The sequence below is a fragment of the Pestalotiopsis fici genome, assembly GCF_000516985.1.
Source record: "Pestalotiopsis fici W106-1 unplaced genomic scaffold PFICI_Scf_1, whole genome shotgun sequence".
Taxonomy (NCBI): Eukaryota; Fungi; Ascomycota; class Sordariomycetes; order Amphisphaeriales; family Sporocadaceae; genus Pestalotiopsis; species Pestalotiopsis fici.
This window is the reverse complement of record NW_006917091.1, coordinates 2,328,584-2,345,950: the sequence shown is the minus strand read 5'-3', so window position 1 is coordinate 2,345,950 and position 17,367 is coordinate 2,328,584. Positions and strand designations below refer to the sequence as shown.

At 49.2% G+C, this 17,367-nt stretch overlaps 6 protein-coding genes across 6 annotated transcripts; 3 read left to right on the top strand and 3 right to left on the bottom strand.

The window, feature by feature from the left end:
• Positions 1 to 1,500: 1,500 nt before the first annotated feature.
• On the bottom strand, positions 1,501 to 3,066 carry PFICI_00712 (26S protease regulatory subunit 6A; the record flags this gene model as incomplete). Its single annotated transcript, XM_007829293.1, has 4 exons — positions 1,501 to 1,521; positions 1,574 to 2,208; positions 2,268 to 2,683; positions 2,741 to 3,066. The coding sequence occupies 4 exons, from the start codon at positions 3,064 to 3,066 to the stop codon at positions 1,501 to 1,503; spliced, it is 1,398 nt and encodes a 465-aa protein (XP_007827484.1).
• Positions 3,067 to 3,730: 664 nt separating this feature from the next.
• On the top strand, positions 3,731 to 4,368 carry PFICI_00711 (uncharacterized protein; the record flags this gene model as incomplete). Its single annotated transcript, XM_007829292.1, has 2 exons — positions 3,731 to 3,797; positions 3,851 to 4,368. 2 exons carry the CDS (start codon positions 3,731 to 3,733, stop codon positions 4,366 to 4,368), a joined length of 585 nt encoding a protein of 194 aa, XP_007827483.1.
• An 871-nt stretch (positions 4,369 to 5,239) lies between these two features.
• PFICI_00710 (uncharacterized protein) lies at positions 5,240 to 7,842 on the top strand (the record flags this gene model as incomplete). Its single annotated transcript, XM_007829291.1, has 3 exons — positions 5,240 to 6,143; positions 6,198 to 7,328; positions 7,397 to 7,842. 3 exons carry the CDS (start codon positions 5,240 to 5,242, stop codon positions 7,840 to 7,842), a joined length of 2,481 nt encoding a protein of 826 aa, XP_007827482.1.
• A 1,068-nt stretch (positions 7,843 to 8,910) lies between these two features.
• Positions 8,911 to 9,207, bottom strand: PFICI_00709 (uncharacterized protein; the record flags this gene model as incomplete). The annotated part of the gene is made up of 1 exon (XM_007829290.1): positions 8,911 to 9,207. The coding sequence occupies one exon, from the start codon at positions 9,205 to 9,207 to the stop codon at positions 8,911 to 8,913; it is 297 nt and encodes a 98-aa protein (XP_007827481.1).
• A 4,995-nt stretch (positions 9,208 to 14,202) lies between these two features.
• Positions 14,203 to 16,422, top strand: PFICI_00708 (uncharacterized protein; the record flags this gene model as incomplete). The annotated part of the gene is made up of 1 exon (XM_007829289.1): positions 14,203 to 16,422. One exon carries the CDS (start codon positions 14,203 to 14,205, stop codon positions 16,420 to 16,422), a length of 2,220 nt encoding a protein of 739 aa, XP_007827480.1.
• Positions 16,423 to 16,578: 156 nt separating this feature from the next.
• On the bottom strand, positions 16,579 to 17,012 carry PFICI_00707 (uncharacterized protein; the record flags this gene model as incomplete). Its single annotated transcript, XM_007829288.1, has 2 exons — positions 16,579 to 16,763; positions 16,841 to 17,012. The coding sequence occupies 2 exons, from the start codon at positions 17,010 to 17,012 to the stop codon at positions 16,579 to 16,581; spliced, it is 357 nt and encodes a 118-aa protein (XP_007827479.1).
• Positions 17,013 to 17,367: the final 355 nt, after the last annotated feature.

Below are 17,367 nucleotides of genomic sequence, written 5' to 3'. Positions count from 1 at the left end.
ATTGATATGATGAGGTTGGCTTGCGGAGTATTGACTCGCACAGGGGAACATGACGCGAGGCGTACACAACGCAAACACAAAGACCAAAAAAAAAAAAGAACAAACAGACTGTACAGCAAAGCAGGTCGCAGCAAGACACTATAGCTCAGTTCCAAACATGATGGTACATCACTGACGATGTGTTGAGATGGCTTGTCAATAATGCCACCTACTCACCTCAGGCTGGTGTTGCAAGGATATCATCAGTCAGTGCCTGTGATGAGCTGTCACATGTTAATAAAATACTGCATACTAAGCAATACTCTGATATCCCAAACAGTTCCCGTGATTAATTTTGCTTCCCTACAATAAGATGATTTGAACGGTTGTTGGGCTGATGGAAGCTCTCCATCTGCACCGGAATATTCTCGATACAATTGGAAGTGTGCTGATTCAATATTGGACTCGCATATGTGACAACCCATGAAGACATGATGAGTTGTTCGAAAATATAATTGGGACTTGCATGACGTGATTTATGAGACACTTGACCAATGATTTTAACATGCTTGTGACCAGCATAGTGGCCGATTGTTGGCCAATTTTTATCCCTCTGATATCTACTAGACAAGGCATTGAGGGATCCGCCGGCACTGGGGAAAAAAAAATGTAACGGTCAAAATAATGATCCGAGGCGGGCTCGATCCGCCGACCTTCAGTGTGTTAGACTGACGTGATAACCAACTACACCATCGGACCTCTGATTGGTTGATGACGACAATTGTTTAGCACACACTATGTTGCATGTGAAAACTGATCGTCACCGACCAAACTGGGCAAAGACGCGTGACTGGACTGATGGACGTGGATCATTATTCGTTTGCGACTGCGTGGAAGATCGATCAGGAACCTGCCAACAGGGAATAGTATGTATGTTATTTAAATGATTTTATTTTGCGCATATGAGCATATGTGACTTAGTTTATGTATAAGAGGTTCTGGTCAGGATCTAGTCTCTATAATAGCAGTATCTTGTGAAGGTTGTGCCAAGCTCATGAATCGATTCTGTATGATTGAACACTGGCATAGTAACAAAAGTAAAGGCACATTTTATAATGATGTAGGCCAGTGAATGATGGACCTCAGGGCCCACTGCTACTCAACGTAGCATGGGACTGCGGTGAGTAATTGACCACAATATTGATCTTCCTTGACTGAAAATTGAGAGAAACCATGGAGCAAAAGGAGTTCTCAGAGTGTTGCAAGGATGCAGAGGAGTAAAACCAAGTCCATCGCATGGATCCTGACTGCATGAGATTGCAAGCGATCATGTCATGTCACATGTACTTCTTTCCGATTTCTCATTTCTTTGGCTATGAAAGTCCGTCAATCAGTAAGGGACATTGAAAGAAGAAAGCGTGGCCGTGGTATTCAATATCGGAGCCATGTTGGTAATATTACAACTGCGTCTATCGTCATGGTCTCCACTATACCTGGCCTCGCTCCGTGACTCATGCATATTTATGCATAGAAGTTGACCGTCTGTGATGATTAGCTTCAAGAATATTGGGCCATTGATATGCGAGTAACTCACCTCCTTCTTCTTTGCCTGCACCTCGGTAATGGCATCTACATAGTGCTCATGACCAATCTTGTTCTTTCCCGAGCGCAGGGCAATCATACCAGCCTCGACACAAACTGCCTTCAGCATGGCACCACCAAACTCGTCGGTACTGCGGGCCAACTCGCCCCAGTTCACACCATCGCTAACCCTCATCTTGCGCGAGTGAATCTTGAGAATCTGTGCGCGAGCTTCTTCATTAGGAAGGGGGAATTCGATCTTCCTGTCCAGACGACCTGAACGCAGCAAGGCAGGATCCAGTACGTCGACTCTGTTGGTGGCGGCCAAGACCTTAATTCTGTCATCGGAAGCGAAACCATCAAGTTGGTTCAGGAGCTCCAACATGGTTCTCTGCACCTCACGATCACCACTCTTCTCGGAATCGAAACGTTTCGTACCGACAGCATCTAACTCGTCGATGAAGATGATGGCCGGGGCCTTCTCCTTGGCTAGAGCAAAGCAGTCTCGAACAAGCTTGGCACCGTCACCGATGAACATTTGAACAAGTTGGGGACCCGCAAGCTTCAGGAATGTTGCGTCGGTCTGGGCGGCGCAGGCTCGGGCCAAAAGTGTCTTGCCGGTACCGGGCGGGCCGTACATGAGAGCACCTATCGGCTGTTAGTATGCGAATCAATCATGTCGTGTGGATAATATTAAAGAGAATTACCCTTTGGAGCCTTGATGCCAATTTTCTTGAACCGCTCAGCCTCCTTCATGGGCCACACAATAGCCTCTACCAACTCCTCTATTTGCTTGTCCAGACCACCAACGTCACTGTACTTCTCTGTCGGCTTCTCATCAACCTCCATTGCCTTGACTCTGCTATCATATTCAGCTGGCAGAGTGTCAAGAATCAGGTACGAGTCCTTATTGACACCAATCAAGTCACCAGGCTTGAGCTGCTCGGGATCGACGAGGCCGATGAGCGGGAGGAAAATGGTTTGTCTAGTAGACGTCTTGATCACCGCAGACTTGCCCACTCTCGTAGCATCGAGATCGATATTTGCACCTTCTTCGGAAGATTCGGCGGTCGGGTCGAGGTCGAGAAGCTCGACTACGTTACCGACGAGGTAGGGTAGCTGTCTGTAAACAATGGATTAGCTGACGCAGATGACAAGATGGTGGAAGAGCGTCGCATACCTGTTGTTGGCAATCTTCTCCATATTCTCCTTGATCTTCTCTGCCATGGTGGCCTTCTCGTGCGATAACCGTTGGTACTCGCTCTTCATGATTCTGGTGTCATTCTCGAGTAGTCGTTTCCGCGTTTGGAGGTCCTGGGTGCTGAGGTTGAGAACCTCCTCGTCCAGAATATCCTCCTCTTCGGGTGCATCGTCTTCCATCTCGGCATCTCCGTCATGGTCGGGCTTCTTGTTCTGGTCCTTATCTCCGTCGCCACTGCCGTTGTTCTGCTTCTTCTCTTCGGGCTCACGTTGCGTGATGCCCTCCATATCCTGTGAGCTTGACATGGTGAGATGCGCTGACTAAGATGGGAATGGGGGAACGGAGTAATGTGGATGAAGGTCTTCGTCGAGCTGCAGTTAGGGCTGGCTTGCTTGTCAAGCACGAAAGGCGCTTGAAAAGGGATGGATGAAGTTGGGTGCTGTAATGATGGCGTGGTTGTGATGGTACAATCAGTTGTTCAGGTGAAGCTCTAAAGCGCAAGGCCCCGGGGCTTTGAGCGTCCAGCTACAAGGCGGGCAGGCAGGCGCTGCGTCGCGTAATCAGCCTGATGCAGAAAGCGGGGTGCGATTTTGGAGCTGATAGCAGGGCTTAGTGTGAGACAAGAAGGCTTAGTTGCATAGCTTTATGACGTTATTGCATTTCAGCTCCACACTAGCTCTGAGCTTGAACAGGCCATGGAATTACTATCGTTCCTCAACTCGTCATACTTTCTTTGGTTTACGTCGAGAGAGACCGAGTTAACCAAAAGGCTGCGCAGCACTTCTCAACACAGACCGCAATAGTTGCTCTGCACAACTCAGCCGAGCCGTCTTATACCAAAAACGTAATTTCCATGCGAATAAGCTCCCCTGGAGTCCAACAAATTTCACGGTGGCAGGCCTACTCTGGTCCAGACAATCGGCTCCGTTGCCGCCCGCGGATGCCGCTAAAACCGCTAAACCGGACATCATGACCGATCTGCCTCCATCACCTAGGCTGACTCCCCAGTTCTGCTTCAACACTACAGCTCTGAGAGGTGCGCAAAGTTGAATGCAAGATCCAAGCAGATGAGTACCTGACGAGTACCAGATTTCTTGCGTATATCAAGAGGTGCAGTGGACGACTCGATTACACAGAATCTTAATGCTCTTGTCACACCGGCGACAAAAGGCTTCGATCCGACATCCACTACCGTTAGGACAACTCGGTCGCCGAGGGAAATTGACTCCAAGTCATGTCAGACTTTCAGGGAAAGAGTCCTATTTCCCTCGTGGCAATCAAGAGCGGACGTCCTGACATACTGTGCATATGTTGCTACCAGTCCTGACCCAGATGATCCAGAAACATCTCTCAGGGAAGCCGAATCTTTCAAGGAGAGGGAAAGGGTTGTCAACGAACGCCTGGACCCATATTCGGCAAGATATTTTCCGCGAGAACCACGGACACAACAGCTAGCCCAGCTTCTTCGGCAAGAGAGGAATGTCGAGACAATTGTGCGATCTCGAACTTGGGGTTTGGTGAGAGAAAGATGTAGCGAGACTTTAGACGATTCGGATCGGGCCTTGAATGAGTGGAGAGAAAGGCAGGCACCAGCAAAGAAGCTCTGATCGGACTTGCACGGTTTGACCTCAAGATCCGGCAAAATCCACTGTGTATAACATGATTAGAAATTCAACAATCTCTTTGATACAATCTGGAAAAGATCATTACTCAAGGCACAAGGCAATATTCTTTGCATGTACTTCTCAGTACGGGTTTCCAGGGCATCTAGTTGTTGTACCTTCATAAGAGTCATGAATCCCGAGCCATCTTTGTACTCACTAGTTTGTGTAACTCAAAAAGCTATGACCTCGAATAATTTCTATTGTATTCAGAAGCATTATAAAGGTGAAACTAGAATAATATATCCCGTATGGAAAACTTCCAGAAGTTGCAGAGATGCACGATGCAAGCCACGATATGTGCATATGATCGGATAATGCTCGGTTATGCAGCTCCGGCGATTCGCTATTCGGGTCATCCCACCGCCGGCGGGACACTCGCTGTGCTAGCCAGGGTCCATTGATGGACTCGAGCTTCGATTCTATGCCTGCACCAAGCCTAAAGCTTTCACCATCAACTTTTTGTTCGAACATCACTTGCCGACCCAGGGCACGCGACGACACTCACTTGCTGCGTGGGCACCTAGCACCCTTTGGTACTCTTTTCTCCCACCTACCTGAGCCCCGGACAGGCGTGGAGACCGACGCTTGACGTAGTTCCACCTCCGTAATTCTCCCCGCCAAACATCAGATTGCATTCCGCTGTGCGCTGGTCGTTAAGATTTGAGCTGCAGTGCGACAGATCTTCCACCACTGACACTGACAGTCTTTTGTCGCCTCTAATCGCACTTCCCTCGTCGCTGCGGGCCACCTTCTCTACCACGGGACCTACGAAGCTGCCAAATACGACGGCTGCCGAGCTGCCAAGTCGCCCACCATGCCGCAACCTCTTAGTTCGAAAGAGAATGCTCTCTTTCGCCAGGTCATTCGATTCTACGAAGACAAGCAATACAAGCGTGGCCTGAAAGCCGCCGAACAAATTCTCAAGAAGAATCCGAAACATGGCGACACAATGGCCATGAAGGCCCTGATCATGAACCAGCAGGGCAAGACCGACGAGGCATTTGCTTTGGGCAAGGAGGCTCTGATGGCCGACATGAAGTCGCATATCTGCTGGCACGTCTATGGTCTCCTCTACAGATCTCAGAAGAACTTTGAAGAGGCGATCAAGGCGTATAAGTCGGCTCTAAAGCTAGAACCTGAATCTGTACAGATTCAAAGAGACTTGGCTTTCTTGCAGGTTCAGATGCGAGACTACCAAGGTTATATCCAAAGCAGATCCTCAATGCTTCAGGCAAGACCACAACTGCGCCAGAACTGGACTGCCCTCGCCGTGGCCCACCACCTTGCTGGGGAATTGGAACAAGCCGAGAAGATTCTGACGACATACGAAGAGTCGCTCAAATCGCCGCCGTCCAAGACCGACTACGAGAACTCGGAAGCTGTCATGTACAAAAACACTCTGATCGCTGAAAGAGGTGACTATGAACGCGCTCTTGAACACCTCAAGACCATTGCAAAGCACAACCTGGATCGCTTGGCTGTCATGGAACTGCGCGCAGAGTACCTCAAGAAACTTGGCAAGAAAGAAGAGGCTGTCCAGGCATACAGGAGTCTCCTTGACAGAAACTCCGAACACCCGGATTACTATATTGGCCTCATCGAGGTATCTGATATTCCAGCAGACGACCAGAAGGCCAAAAAGGCCATCTATGACGAGTATGCGGAGAAGTATCCTCGCTCCGATGCTGCAAAGCGCTTGCCGCTTGACTTTCTCACCGGTGAGTAATTCCTAGCCACTTCACAACGAATATCTATCCTGACTTTCTTCCTAGGAGATATCTTTCGGGAAGCTGCCAAGTCTTATCTCAACTTGATGTTGGATAAGGGTGTTCCTTCGACATTTGCCAACTTGAAGCATCTCTACGCTGACTCTTCCAAAAAAGAAACCCTGGGCTCTCTTGCAGTCGAATATTTCGAATCCAAGAAGTCCGAGGGCGGTGCTGAAGCAAATGGCGATGCCTTGAAGGGTGAAGGCGCCGCTCTCTACTACCTGGCGCAACACTACAACTACCACTTGAGCCGCGATCTAGAGAAGGCTCTCGAGTACGTCAACAAGGGCATCGAACTTGCTCCCAAGAACGTGGAGTTTCACATGACCAAGGCCAGGATCTATAAGCACTATGGAAACACCCAGAAGGCTGCTGAAACCATGGACGAAGCCCGCAACCTCGATCTCAAAGACCGCTACATCAACACCAAGGCAGCAAAGTATCAGTTGCGCAGCGACAACACAGAAAAGGCATTAGAGCTCATGGGCATGTTCACGAGACCTGACTCGACCGCCGGCCCGCTCAGCGATCTACTTGACATGCAGTGTGTTTGGTACATGACTGAGGATGGTGAAGCCCACGTCCGGAAAGGAAACATCGGTCTGGCCCTCAAGCGTTTCCATGCCGTGTACGGTTTCTTTGATGTATGGGTAGAAGATCAGTTTGACTTTCACAGTTTCTCTCTCCGTAAAGGGCAGATTCGGGCATATGTTGACATGATCCGTTGGGAGGACCACGTTCGCGAGCACCCATTCTACACCCGGGCTGCCCTTGCAGCTGTCAACTTGTACATCAGCATGTATGACAGTAAATCCTTGCCGAATGGCGTCAATGGGGGCGATGCTGCCAACGGCGCTGACGCTGCCGAGCGAAAGAAGGCTGCGCAGAAGGCCAAGAAGGCTGCTCAAAAGGCCGAACGAGAGGCAGCTGAACGTGCAGCAAAGCAGGACCCGAACAAGCCCAAGAAGGCCAACGAGGAGCCCAAGAAGGTGGATGAAGATCCTGACGGCGTACAGCTTGCTGCCACCGAGGATCCACTTGCCGAAGCCACCAAATTTTTGGTTCACCTACTCCAGTACAGCCCCAAGCTCATCGATGCGCAAATCGCTGGCTTCGAGGTCTACGTTAGACGAGGTACGAACATGGCAAAATATAAGAAGCACAACGATGAAGCGAACCCTACTGACTGGTGAACAATACAGAGAAGTATCTACTCGCGCTTCGTTGCCTGAAGCAGGCACTTGCGCTCGATCCCGAACATCCCAAGGTTCATGAGCAACTTGTATATTTCCGTCATATTCTCAACACCAAACTCAGCTCTCTCCCTCACAAGACACAAGAGGTGGTCAAGGCTGAGTTTGACGTGCTTGACGCGTCTACTGACCTGAAGAAGTACAACGATGAGTTCGAGGCCAAGCACAAGGACAGTGCGCCGCACGTTATCGCTGCAATCAAGGCAAAAAAGCACCTCGGCGAAGATCAAGCTAAGGTGGAGAAAGAGCTGACCGAGGTCATCAGCATCTCAGGAGTTGATTTCGAAGCGGCTCAGGAAGTCTTGGGGCTGTTGAGAAGCTGGAGAAGTAAAGAGGTCGACGGCTTCAAGAAACAGGCGGCTCAGAAATGGCCTGAAGTTACTGCTTTCGCATAGAGTAGAGGGGTGTGACTTTGAGGTGAACTCGAATTCGGAATGGAGGTTGGTAAAAGGGACACAATCGTGGGAAGGCTACGAATCGTCTAAGATGAGATGAGAAAAACTAGTACGGGCACATAGGCGACTCGACGGCCACATCTACATGGGACATTGAAAAAAGGATATGCTCCGTGGATGAGCAAGGCGTCAAGTGTTTCGTGTCGCATCGGAGGAGTATACCAAAAGTTTGTAGATCATGTTCATATGCATAGATCCGGCGTTACTCTAAATTATGGATAGGCCATGATGCTACTCCTGTTTCACCTGCGTAATATCTGAGTGAATAACTAAAGCAACTTTCCGCCCAGCGTATCCAGGCGAAAAGAACCAGGCAGGGAACAACGAATGATGAAATGCAGCCACGCACGCGCAAAATCAAGCAGAATACAGCAATTTGATGTGGGGTTCCTGTCATTCAGCAGTGTTTCGACCACCATGCCTCTTGTTGTAGGCTTCAACAGCCTACGAATGCAATCGTATACACCCCTCATAGATCGAACAAAGTGTCGGAAATGGGAAGCCCGTCAGATTACCAACGTTGCTAGGAAAGCGTGGCCAAAGGTCCACTAGTGAGGAAGATCTATACTCGTATCTTCCAATGTGTTGAGGAAACACAATCTCATGTAGGCACTTTTGCATTTCATAAGTTGAAATTCCCACAAAACTCAATTATTGCATGGTTAAGTAATGTAACATATCTGCTGGGCATCAGACCCAGTGTTCCCGGTCATTTTATATACACATGTTGCCTTTTCCTGTATATCTCCAACAAAAAAAAAAATCGTCTCACAAGCTTGTGCTGCTCCGTCCTACTGAGAGGGGTTCCTATATCATAGTTTTTATAAATGATTTCCCTGGAAGTAAGAATAAACCATGATTAAGGATAATTCCCAGTGGATCCAAGATAGCCAGCCCATCTGGATAGAAGGTCAGTTTTAACATTCACTGGCACAGCTTAGTAGTATCTGTAAACGTACCTTAAATATCGTTACATCTAGTACACAGATTTGTACATGTCTTGTCCATTTAGTCGGTGACGCCAGTGGGGGTCTCGCAGAGGACATCGACAATGCCGCCGACGGGCAGGACACAGCAGCGGGCGCGCTGGCCGACCGAGGCGCACACGTCCTGGAACTGGGTGGCGTTGACCAGAGTCTCGGGAGGGTTCTGGCAGTCGAGGTCCGCGACGCCGGCCACATCGGTTGCGCAGCACTGGGCCGTGCTGTAGAGACCGCTGCAGGCCTCGTAGGTCTGGCGCTGCTGGATGGCGGAGGGGGCGGCCAGGACGGCGGCGAAGAGAGCGGCGAGAGTCAGGTACTGCATTTTGTGAAGATGGATCTTTCTTATTGGGGGTATTGGTAGTTGTGGTTGTTGTGGAAAAAGTGAGTGAGTGGTTTGTAAGTGGCTTGTATGACTTGTTGATGTCTGATGTAGAATAATGATATGAATATTCCAACTCGTCACGGAGGAAACAAGAGGTCTTTATAGACAAAAGGAATATACGATGACTAGGCTGCCTCCTGACTCTTTCCATACTGTTACTCGGTTGCTGCTAGTTTTGGTAGACGATGACGATGGTGGTATCTTTGATTTTGCCATCCAACGCGTGTTTTCCTCGACCCTGCACAAGAAACGACCGTGGTTGAGGTTACTGCAACCTTGTTCGGACTGTGCGTTGGTTAGATTTGATGGAGTCATGTCGTTCATGCCCTGAGCATTGATACCCATTAACAAATCCGAACAGTAAATAGACGTGTCGATCTCTGGCAGGACCCCAGATGGACAAGTCAGGGTTCGAGGCAGGGGACACACCATGTTCCTTGGTCACGGTTTAGACGGGGGGAAAGATGACAAAGCTCTGTCCAGTCAGACGTCTTGATTGTACGCAATGATATACTCAAGCCAATGCCGTACCATTTTCATTACCCCAACCAAGCCACGCCTGAGATCTCATGTTCGCTTAGAGCCTCGATGGCAGCTTGTGATGTCGTTAGACTGGCGACCTAGAAGCCGCCTTCTATGCCACTAGGTTAGTTAGGCTGGTGCTCACTCGTCCCCTCCAAGAAAACTTGGTGCTATCCTATAAGCAAGAGACATCTTTCTAGTCCAGACGAGCGACGACATTGACCAGTGGGCCAACGAATCACGGTGCGGATCGAGCCCTGTACTCGGCCCCGATATAACAGGGGACCCGATAACGCGGCACCGTAGATTAACGTCACAACCGGTAAAGATGTGCACATGCAGGGGAAGAAGAAACAGACGAACAAAAGCAGGCAGCTCGAATGACATGCACCATGGATAAAGGAAGCCAAGATCGCGGGCGGCGATGGCCCATGGCCGCACGTAACAACATGGGCAGCAAGCAAGGTGAGCGGCAGACCCGGCATCGTCGAGGTGGGAAAAAGTGCTTGACCGCTGTAGTTAACTAAACCAGGGGCATGTAATGTAGGGTCGATCTATTTGATGGATGGCATTGTGATACGATTTCGATGGCAAATTTCCTGGGATAGTGGAAGTTAGTTTGCAAGGAAAGTTACGTCTCCAAAAAAAAAAAAAAAAAAAAACGGGACAGTCAGCGCAATGGCCATTCGAGTGTCCATGTGGGATCTGAAGATACTTGATCAACTATACCCGGAGATAGCTATACACTACTTGTCAATTTGTCCATGCTGCCCTGAATTACCAAGCTTATACTTTTTTCCCCCCTTGACGTCTTAGCTCCGCGACTTGTCACATGCCTTTCTTGATCAGATGAATTTGACAGAGTTTACACTTGTGCCTGTGTTTGTGGTGTGGTTGTGACTAGCATGACTGATTCTCTGCCATGGCAAAGTGAATGAAGGGCATCATGATGGATTTCTCCGATCAATTTGCAGCCATCCGAAGGCGATGAATTATTCCCCTACGCTGGCAAGATGAAAAGCCCACTTCTCCAGTCGACTATGCACGCTCAGTCTGGGCTCTTGTGGCGGAGCTCGCAAACTCTCCGAATTGCCCGGCAAGACTTCCCCTTTCGTTGTTATTACTTACCGCAATGAGGGTGGTGAAACCAATGAGGATGTCCCTAGCCTGGGGGGCTCTTGGGCGCTGGGGGCGGGTCATCGCTAGGCAAGGCTGGCTCACTTGGCGAGAGTTGTGATCATGGTTTCGATGGACTGGGGTTGGGGGAGATGGCAACCGCCAGCCGTGTGTGCGCGCGCGCGATGTGCGGATACGTCAGGGGTCAACCGCGCAGCCGAAGGAAAAGCCGTTAAGCTACGGGCAAAATCAAGGAAATGGCTGCGATCGTCGAGCAAATGCCGTTTAGAGGATAGCCGCAACGTTGTATCAGTATCGGCCAATTTTTTTTTTATGGGCGCATGTTTATTGTTTAATGGGCATCGAGAGAAGCGTCACGTCTCTCATTCGAGTGCTAAATTATTGTTCTTGGGAAATGTGTCGAATGATTGATGCTGTGCTGTGGTCGCCATGGAGGAAGTGCTACTATCATTTTGTCTTAGAGGCCGCTGAAGGATGCTCGGGTGCCCATCCATGCAAGCGCTTCCTTTCCACTGATATCATAATCCTCTAGTGGAGCTCACTATGCTACATTCTCTCCTCAGTTAGCGACGAGAATCCGCTCCAGAATATAATTGATGATGCACGCAAGGACATTAGACAGATCTTATCTTGTATGTATCAGCGAGAACGGATATTTTGCCCTGACTACTCGTAGGCTCTGTTAAGCAGGCCGGATGCGCACCCCCCCAATTCCTGCTGGACAGCCCCCCAAGGCACTTTTACATACAAAAAAAGTCCGTGCACGAATTCAATGCCCCACTATTTCCAGCAGTCTACACCAAATTCGAACAGAAAGATACATCTTAATAAAATCACGTTATTCCACGATATTAAATCCAAATAAAATAGGAAAAATACGCAAATACGTTAGGATTAGTTATTAGGGTTAGTTAATAGTGGTTAGGGTTTTTAGGGTTAGCCGGGAGTCCGAGGGGCGGTGTGAGCCCTTCGCTATCTGGTATATGGTAATTTGGTTATATGTGAGTGTACAAGTGCCTTGGGGGGCTGTCCAGCAGGAATTGGGGGGGTGCGCATCCGGCCTGCTGTTAAGCGTCTCCCTGCAAGCATTAGTACTATGGGTATCCAATGCCATGTTAGGGGAGCCCTGTACGGTAGTCGGTCGATGATTACATGTTGACCACCACGACAAGCATCAAGCATTTTTATTTCGGCCGACTAAACCCCCTATGGAGGGCGTTTATATTAAGCCAGGGGCGCTTGGCGCTCTGTATGCTATCATCGTTCCAGATGCAGGGTCCCTGTCGTCCAAAAGCAGAAATCTGGCAGCCGAGACATTCTGCACCAACCTTGTTAACTACACAGTACTTTTCCTCATCTTTTGGCCTCCTCCGGATAATGATCCCGGTATGTCTTCGATTACCCGCGCTCAGCTAATTGCCCGATGATGGCAGCTCAGTCATTCCTTGCAACAAGGCAGCTGCGTCAGCCCGGGGCCTCCGTTCTGGTACCGATATGTGCAATGCAACATGAGATGCTGTTGCAATCCGAATGGAAACCGGTAGTCGGTCAATGACTGACAGCTCGAAATGGTCGAGGCCAAATATGTGTCTGTGTAACCTCTGTGTGAATAAGATCGACGTCACGACTTCTTTGGCCAAAGCCATTGGCCCCTGACGGGGATGATTTCCGCAAGGGCATCCGTTGTCCAGGCCTGGCTCTCCATGATTGACCGATCACTCTGCAGTTACATACGGAAGATTATTCTCAATGCTGGCAGCTGGTAAAGTATGCGCATATTTCCGCCATGCGATAAGCGAGATATCGATGACCACAGCAAACTCAGCCTATAGCCAACCAAATCTATTTGGCATAATGTCAATTTATGCCTTGATCGCAGAGGGCCATACGGTACTAATTATCACAATAGGGGCCACAATGAGTTTACGCATATCATTTGACGCCAGACACAACCCGTCTCTTTGCATTATACTTGGGCTGAAATTCGCCACAGTCAGCATCGTGAAAGAGTGCAGCTTCGTACCAATTGCTCCGAATATCCAGTGACGACGGTTCGTGAGCCTCGCTGGTGTTGAAAAGCTTGGCACAGTACGACCTTGCGCGGTAGCAACTCCCAATCTGGCAGCGATCAACCTCCGAAAATACCTGTGCCAGTCCACAAACCCTTGCTCTACCCTTTTCGGGGTAATAAAGCCAGCCTCAACTACCATGACGACATTCAGGTACCAGCTGCCAGCTATTCTGGGGAACACACGGTGTGCCCGCCATCTGGGTCTTTGTCTTGTCTGTCACATCTACTTTTTTTTTTCCCCTCCCTCCTCCTTGGGTTGATGCGAGGTGCAGGGCTGAGTGCATACCAACTACCGGACAGTGGCTGTGTGCATACACATATTGGACGCGCAAAGGGTCCTTTTTGCGGCTCATAGCTACAACTTATACGAGCAGCCCAGAGGGCGAGTGCAACATCATGAGAATAGAAACTCGGCTATATCGGCCGGGCTTTGATGTTTTCTTGACTGTACAATCTATCGCGGAGGCCTCTGATAGACATTTAATCGCCTCCGGATGTCAGAAAGAGTATACTCGCATTCATGATGGCAAATGTTGTTGTCATATCACATTTCTTAGTGATCTTGAAACATCATCGAAGATGTCTTCGCGCCACCTGGAGGCCTCATGAAAGACGATCAAACCCTTCTATACGCTGAAGTTGTGATACTGCTCAAGACCCTAGCACTGCTTCTTGCCTCAAGGGTTTGACTGTCACCGTAGGATCACCTTTTCAGCGGTAAGTTCTGGAAGGGAAGAGTGTCTACGCCTTTGTCTTCCTGTGGTGTTGGAGTGTGTTGATGACTTGACATCTTCAACTCCATGATTTCGTTACAAATTCAATCAAGGTTTATCCCACAGTGGCTAAATGAAGATACTGTGATTGCTCTAGAGATGCCGTCTCACTTTGCGAAGTGTTGCTTTGTTAGAAAGTTAATGAAGCTGTTTTCGGGTTTAGACAATCCGCACCGAATGATTTCTTCTTTGTCTTAGACTACATCACCTAGCCTTGACACAAGGACAACTCCCTGTCAACTGTTAGAACTATTGCAAAGCAGTAAATCAACCATGGATTCTTTCCATGCTTATCTGGGGACTTAGCTGACTGCAACCGATGCGACTTTGGTGTCCCCGAGACCTGTGTAAATGGAACGCCCGGCAGTAACTGGATGGCAGGCTGACAACAACTCCGCCACCGACACGACAAAACGACAGGGTCCGATATACATGTCGCGAGAAAATGTATTCAAGTCGTTGAGTATAAGATCAAAGAAAACCAGCAACCAGCTGGATATCAAGGGCTTGGGTTCTCTACTCGATGGGTCATACGATGAAGACGCTACACCAATACGAGAGCATACTTGGTCCCATCAAGAGAATTGTATCAGTACAAAAGACCATCAACCTCAGGGTGAGTCAATCAATAACAATGAGGAAGCGGCAAATTCAGCAGCAATGGAAGTCACTGGGCAACAGACTACAAAAGAGGCTATAGTAAATGAAGAGGCGGCAGAGGGTGTAACAGAAAGTGAGAAGGGAGTAGGTCATGACTCTACTAGCTCGGCGCATCCTGACGAAGGGACTGCCTCGGTTACTGGAGAAGAATGGGAACCCGTGGATCCCTTTTCATATGAAGAGAACGTTAATGATTACCTGTACGGTGGTTTCTATCCAGTTGAGATTGGAGACAAGATCATCTCAAGATACGAAGTATTTCACAAGCTCGGAAATGGTGGACACGGGACAGTCTGGCTCGTCCATGACCTCGAACTCATTAAATGGAGAGCCCTCAAGATCCTCAGCGCTCCGCAGTCGAGCGAGGACGGACCGGATCGCCGATTCCTGCGACTGATGCGCGACAAGGGCATCACGGCCGAAGACCTAGAGAAGCGCCGCATCGTTTTCCCCTGCGAGGACCCCTTTGAGATTGATAACCCAGACGGCCGAAAGAACTTGTGCCTCGTCATGCCGCTAATGGGCCCCGATCTTATTTCCATTCGTCAATGGGAGCCGGCCATGATGCGGCGCATCTTTTACGAGCTGGCGGAGAGCCTGGAATTCCTGCACCAAAGGAACATTTGCCATGGAGATTTCAGGCCGAGCAATCTACTGCTCTGTCTTGACCAGGACGACTTACACACCATCAGCAAGGAAGAGATGAGATCAATCTTGGAGAGACCGCATACCCAGGATGTAGACTACGCCATTTGGTGGGAGCACTACCCTCGATTGCCACGGTATATTGTTCAAAAGGCAGATACGAGCTGGCTCGGGATCAAGTTCACTGGACAAGCGGCGGTAGTCGATTTTGGATGCGCGTACGACGTGACAGATTCTTCCGCGTACGCCGGTATTCCTCCAATGTGGGCAGCGCCGGAAGCATATTGGAATTTGGGATCCGGTCTCCCCGGCGATATTTGGGCCTTGGCAACGACGATTGCGCAGGTGTATGCTGGAACGGACATATTCTATGGCCATCAACACGATGATGCAGTGGTGGCAGAGTACGAGTTCGTCCTGGGGGCTCTTCCCCAGCCATATCGGACAGCTTATTATAATCAACTAAAGCAAGCCATATTATATGACTATCGGGGTAAACAAGCATCAAATACTATAGAAGAGTCACGGGTGCCCGATACCGTAGCCAATATGTCAGCAGCCACTGATGCTACAGTCTCTATTGACATCAAAGAACTTCCGGAGCCCATATCCATGACCCAAGAAAGCCTGGCAAAGGACCGGAAATACTACTGCAACAAGCATAGCCAGCCTACTGTCATTCGTGCCTTGATCAGTCGGCCGTGGCTCATGGAGATGCGCGACCCAGAGTTCCCCTACCACGAACACAATGCCGATAACCACTACGATCTCTTGCGAGCGTACCCTGACATAACAATCGAGCGGAGGCTGATACCAAGAGAGGTGAAGATCCTTGGCGACTTGCTCGAAGGGATCCTACGCTATCGACCAGAGGCTCGTCTGAGCATCAGCGACGTGTTGCAACACGAGTGGTTTGGGTACCAAGAAGAAAGATGGGCATCGTTTGATGATGATGTCGTCAAAAACCCTACCGCGAAATATGATGGAGCATCGAAAAGATATGGCCGAGGAATAGATGCAGAGAAAGTGCATGCGGCCAAGGGACCGAGGAATAATAATAAGCACGGCAGCAAGCATTGGGCCAAAGAGGGCCGAAGTCAACGTCAAAAACAGCCAGGCAGATCAATGGAAGCCAAGATCCAGATCTCAAGACCACTGAGAGACATTCTAGTGGATATTGTGACTATCGATGGTCTGTTGAAACAGAATATGTCGCTGCTCCTTGGAATAGTGCTAGCTACTGCGCTGTGGCTACCAATGGCGGTCGCCTTTTACCTCAATGAGCGACAACGACAACGCCAAGCCATCCCTATAGATATTTCATTTCATCAAGGGTCGTTGTTATGAGGATCTAATCTTTTCATCAACGATTTAATCAAGTGCATATATAAACTAGAATGACTGAGAAAGGTCCTCCGACGCATATAGTTAGGAAATAGAGCCGAAACTGATTCAAGTGGAATATTTCCACTTTATAGTAGTCCTCTATTTGAATAACCAAGGCTACGAGTTTCCCTCCAGTCCTACAACTGTTGTCTCTGCATGACTGAACTTTCGAATACCCGTACGAATGATTTTGAGTTGCGATTTGCAATTTGGATCCGGGCAGGCAATAAGAGCATCGGTACTCATCCAGTCATGCGCATGTGTCATTCGTTGTTTGGCGGCCAGTAGAGGCAGAACTGAAGCTGAAACAAGAAGAAGAAGAAAAGTCAGATCCCTATGAAGTCTCTCCGGGAAAAAGTTGAGTCTGCGGCAAGCATACCAAGGCTGTATATGCTGATTCCCTGGCCTGGGGGCAGATACATCATTTCCCCCTCGAGGGTGAAGAAGTCTCCCTTCTTTGCGCCGCAAATCATCTTTTCGCCTTCGGGGTGCCCCTGGGGACAGACGACCTCAACGCGCAGGTCGTACAACTCGAAACTGTCATCTGGCATGTTTGAACTTATCAATGGAGTCGAGAAAGGTTGTTTAACGGTCCAGATGTGTTGTGAATATGACCAAGCTTGAAATCTCACGAAGAAATAGCGTGCTCTGAATGGGTCGTTCAGTGGAATCCGACCGCAATCGGATCTCGGATGTTCGGGTATACTGCAAATCTGCTCAGACACTGTTGCCTCTAGCGATCAACAACAAGTTTTGCAAGACTGAGAGGCAGTTATAGAAGTGGCAAAGTCTACTCTAATCACAACAACCAAGTCAAGTCAACAGCCACAGCCAGCTGGGCATTTGAGTTTATGGATATACTCCGAGCCATGACCCTGGAAAGACGCCGGCATTGGCGGGTCGTCG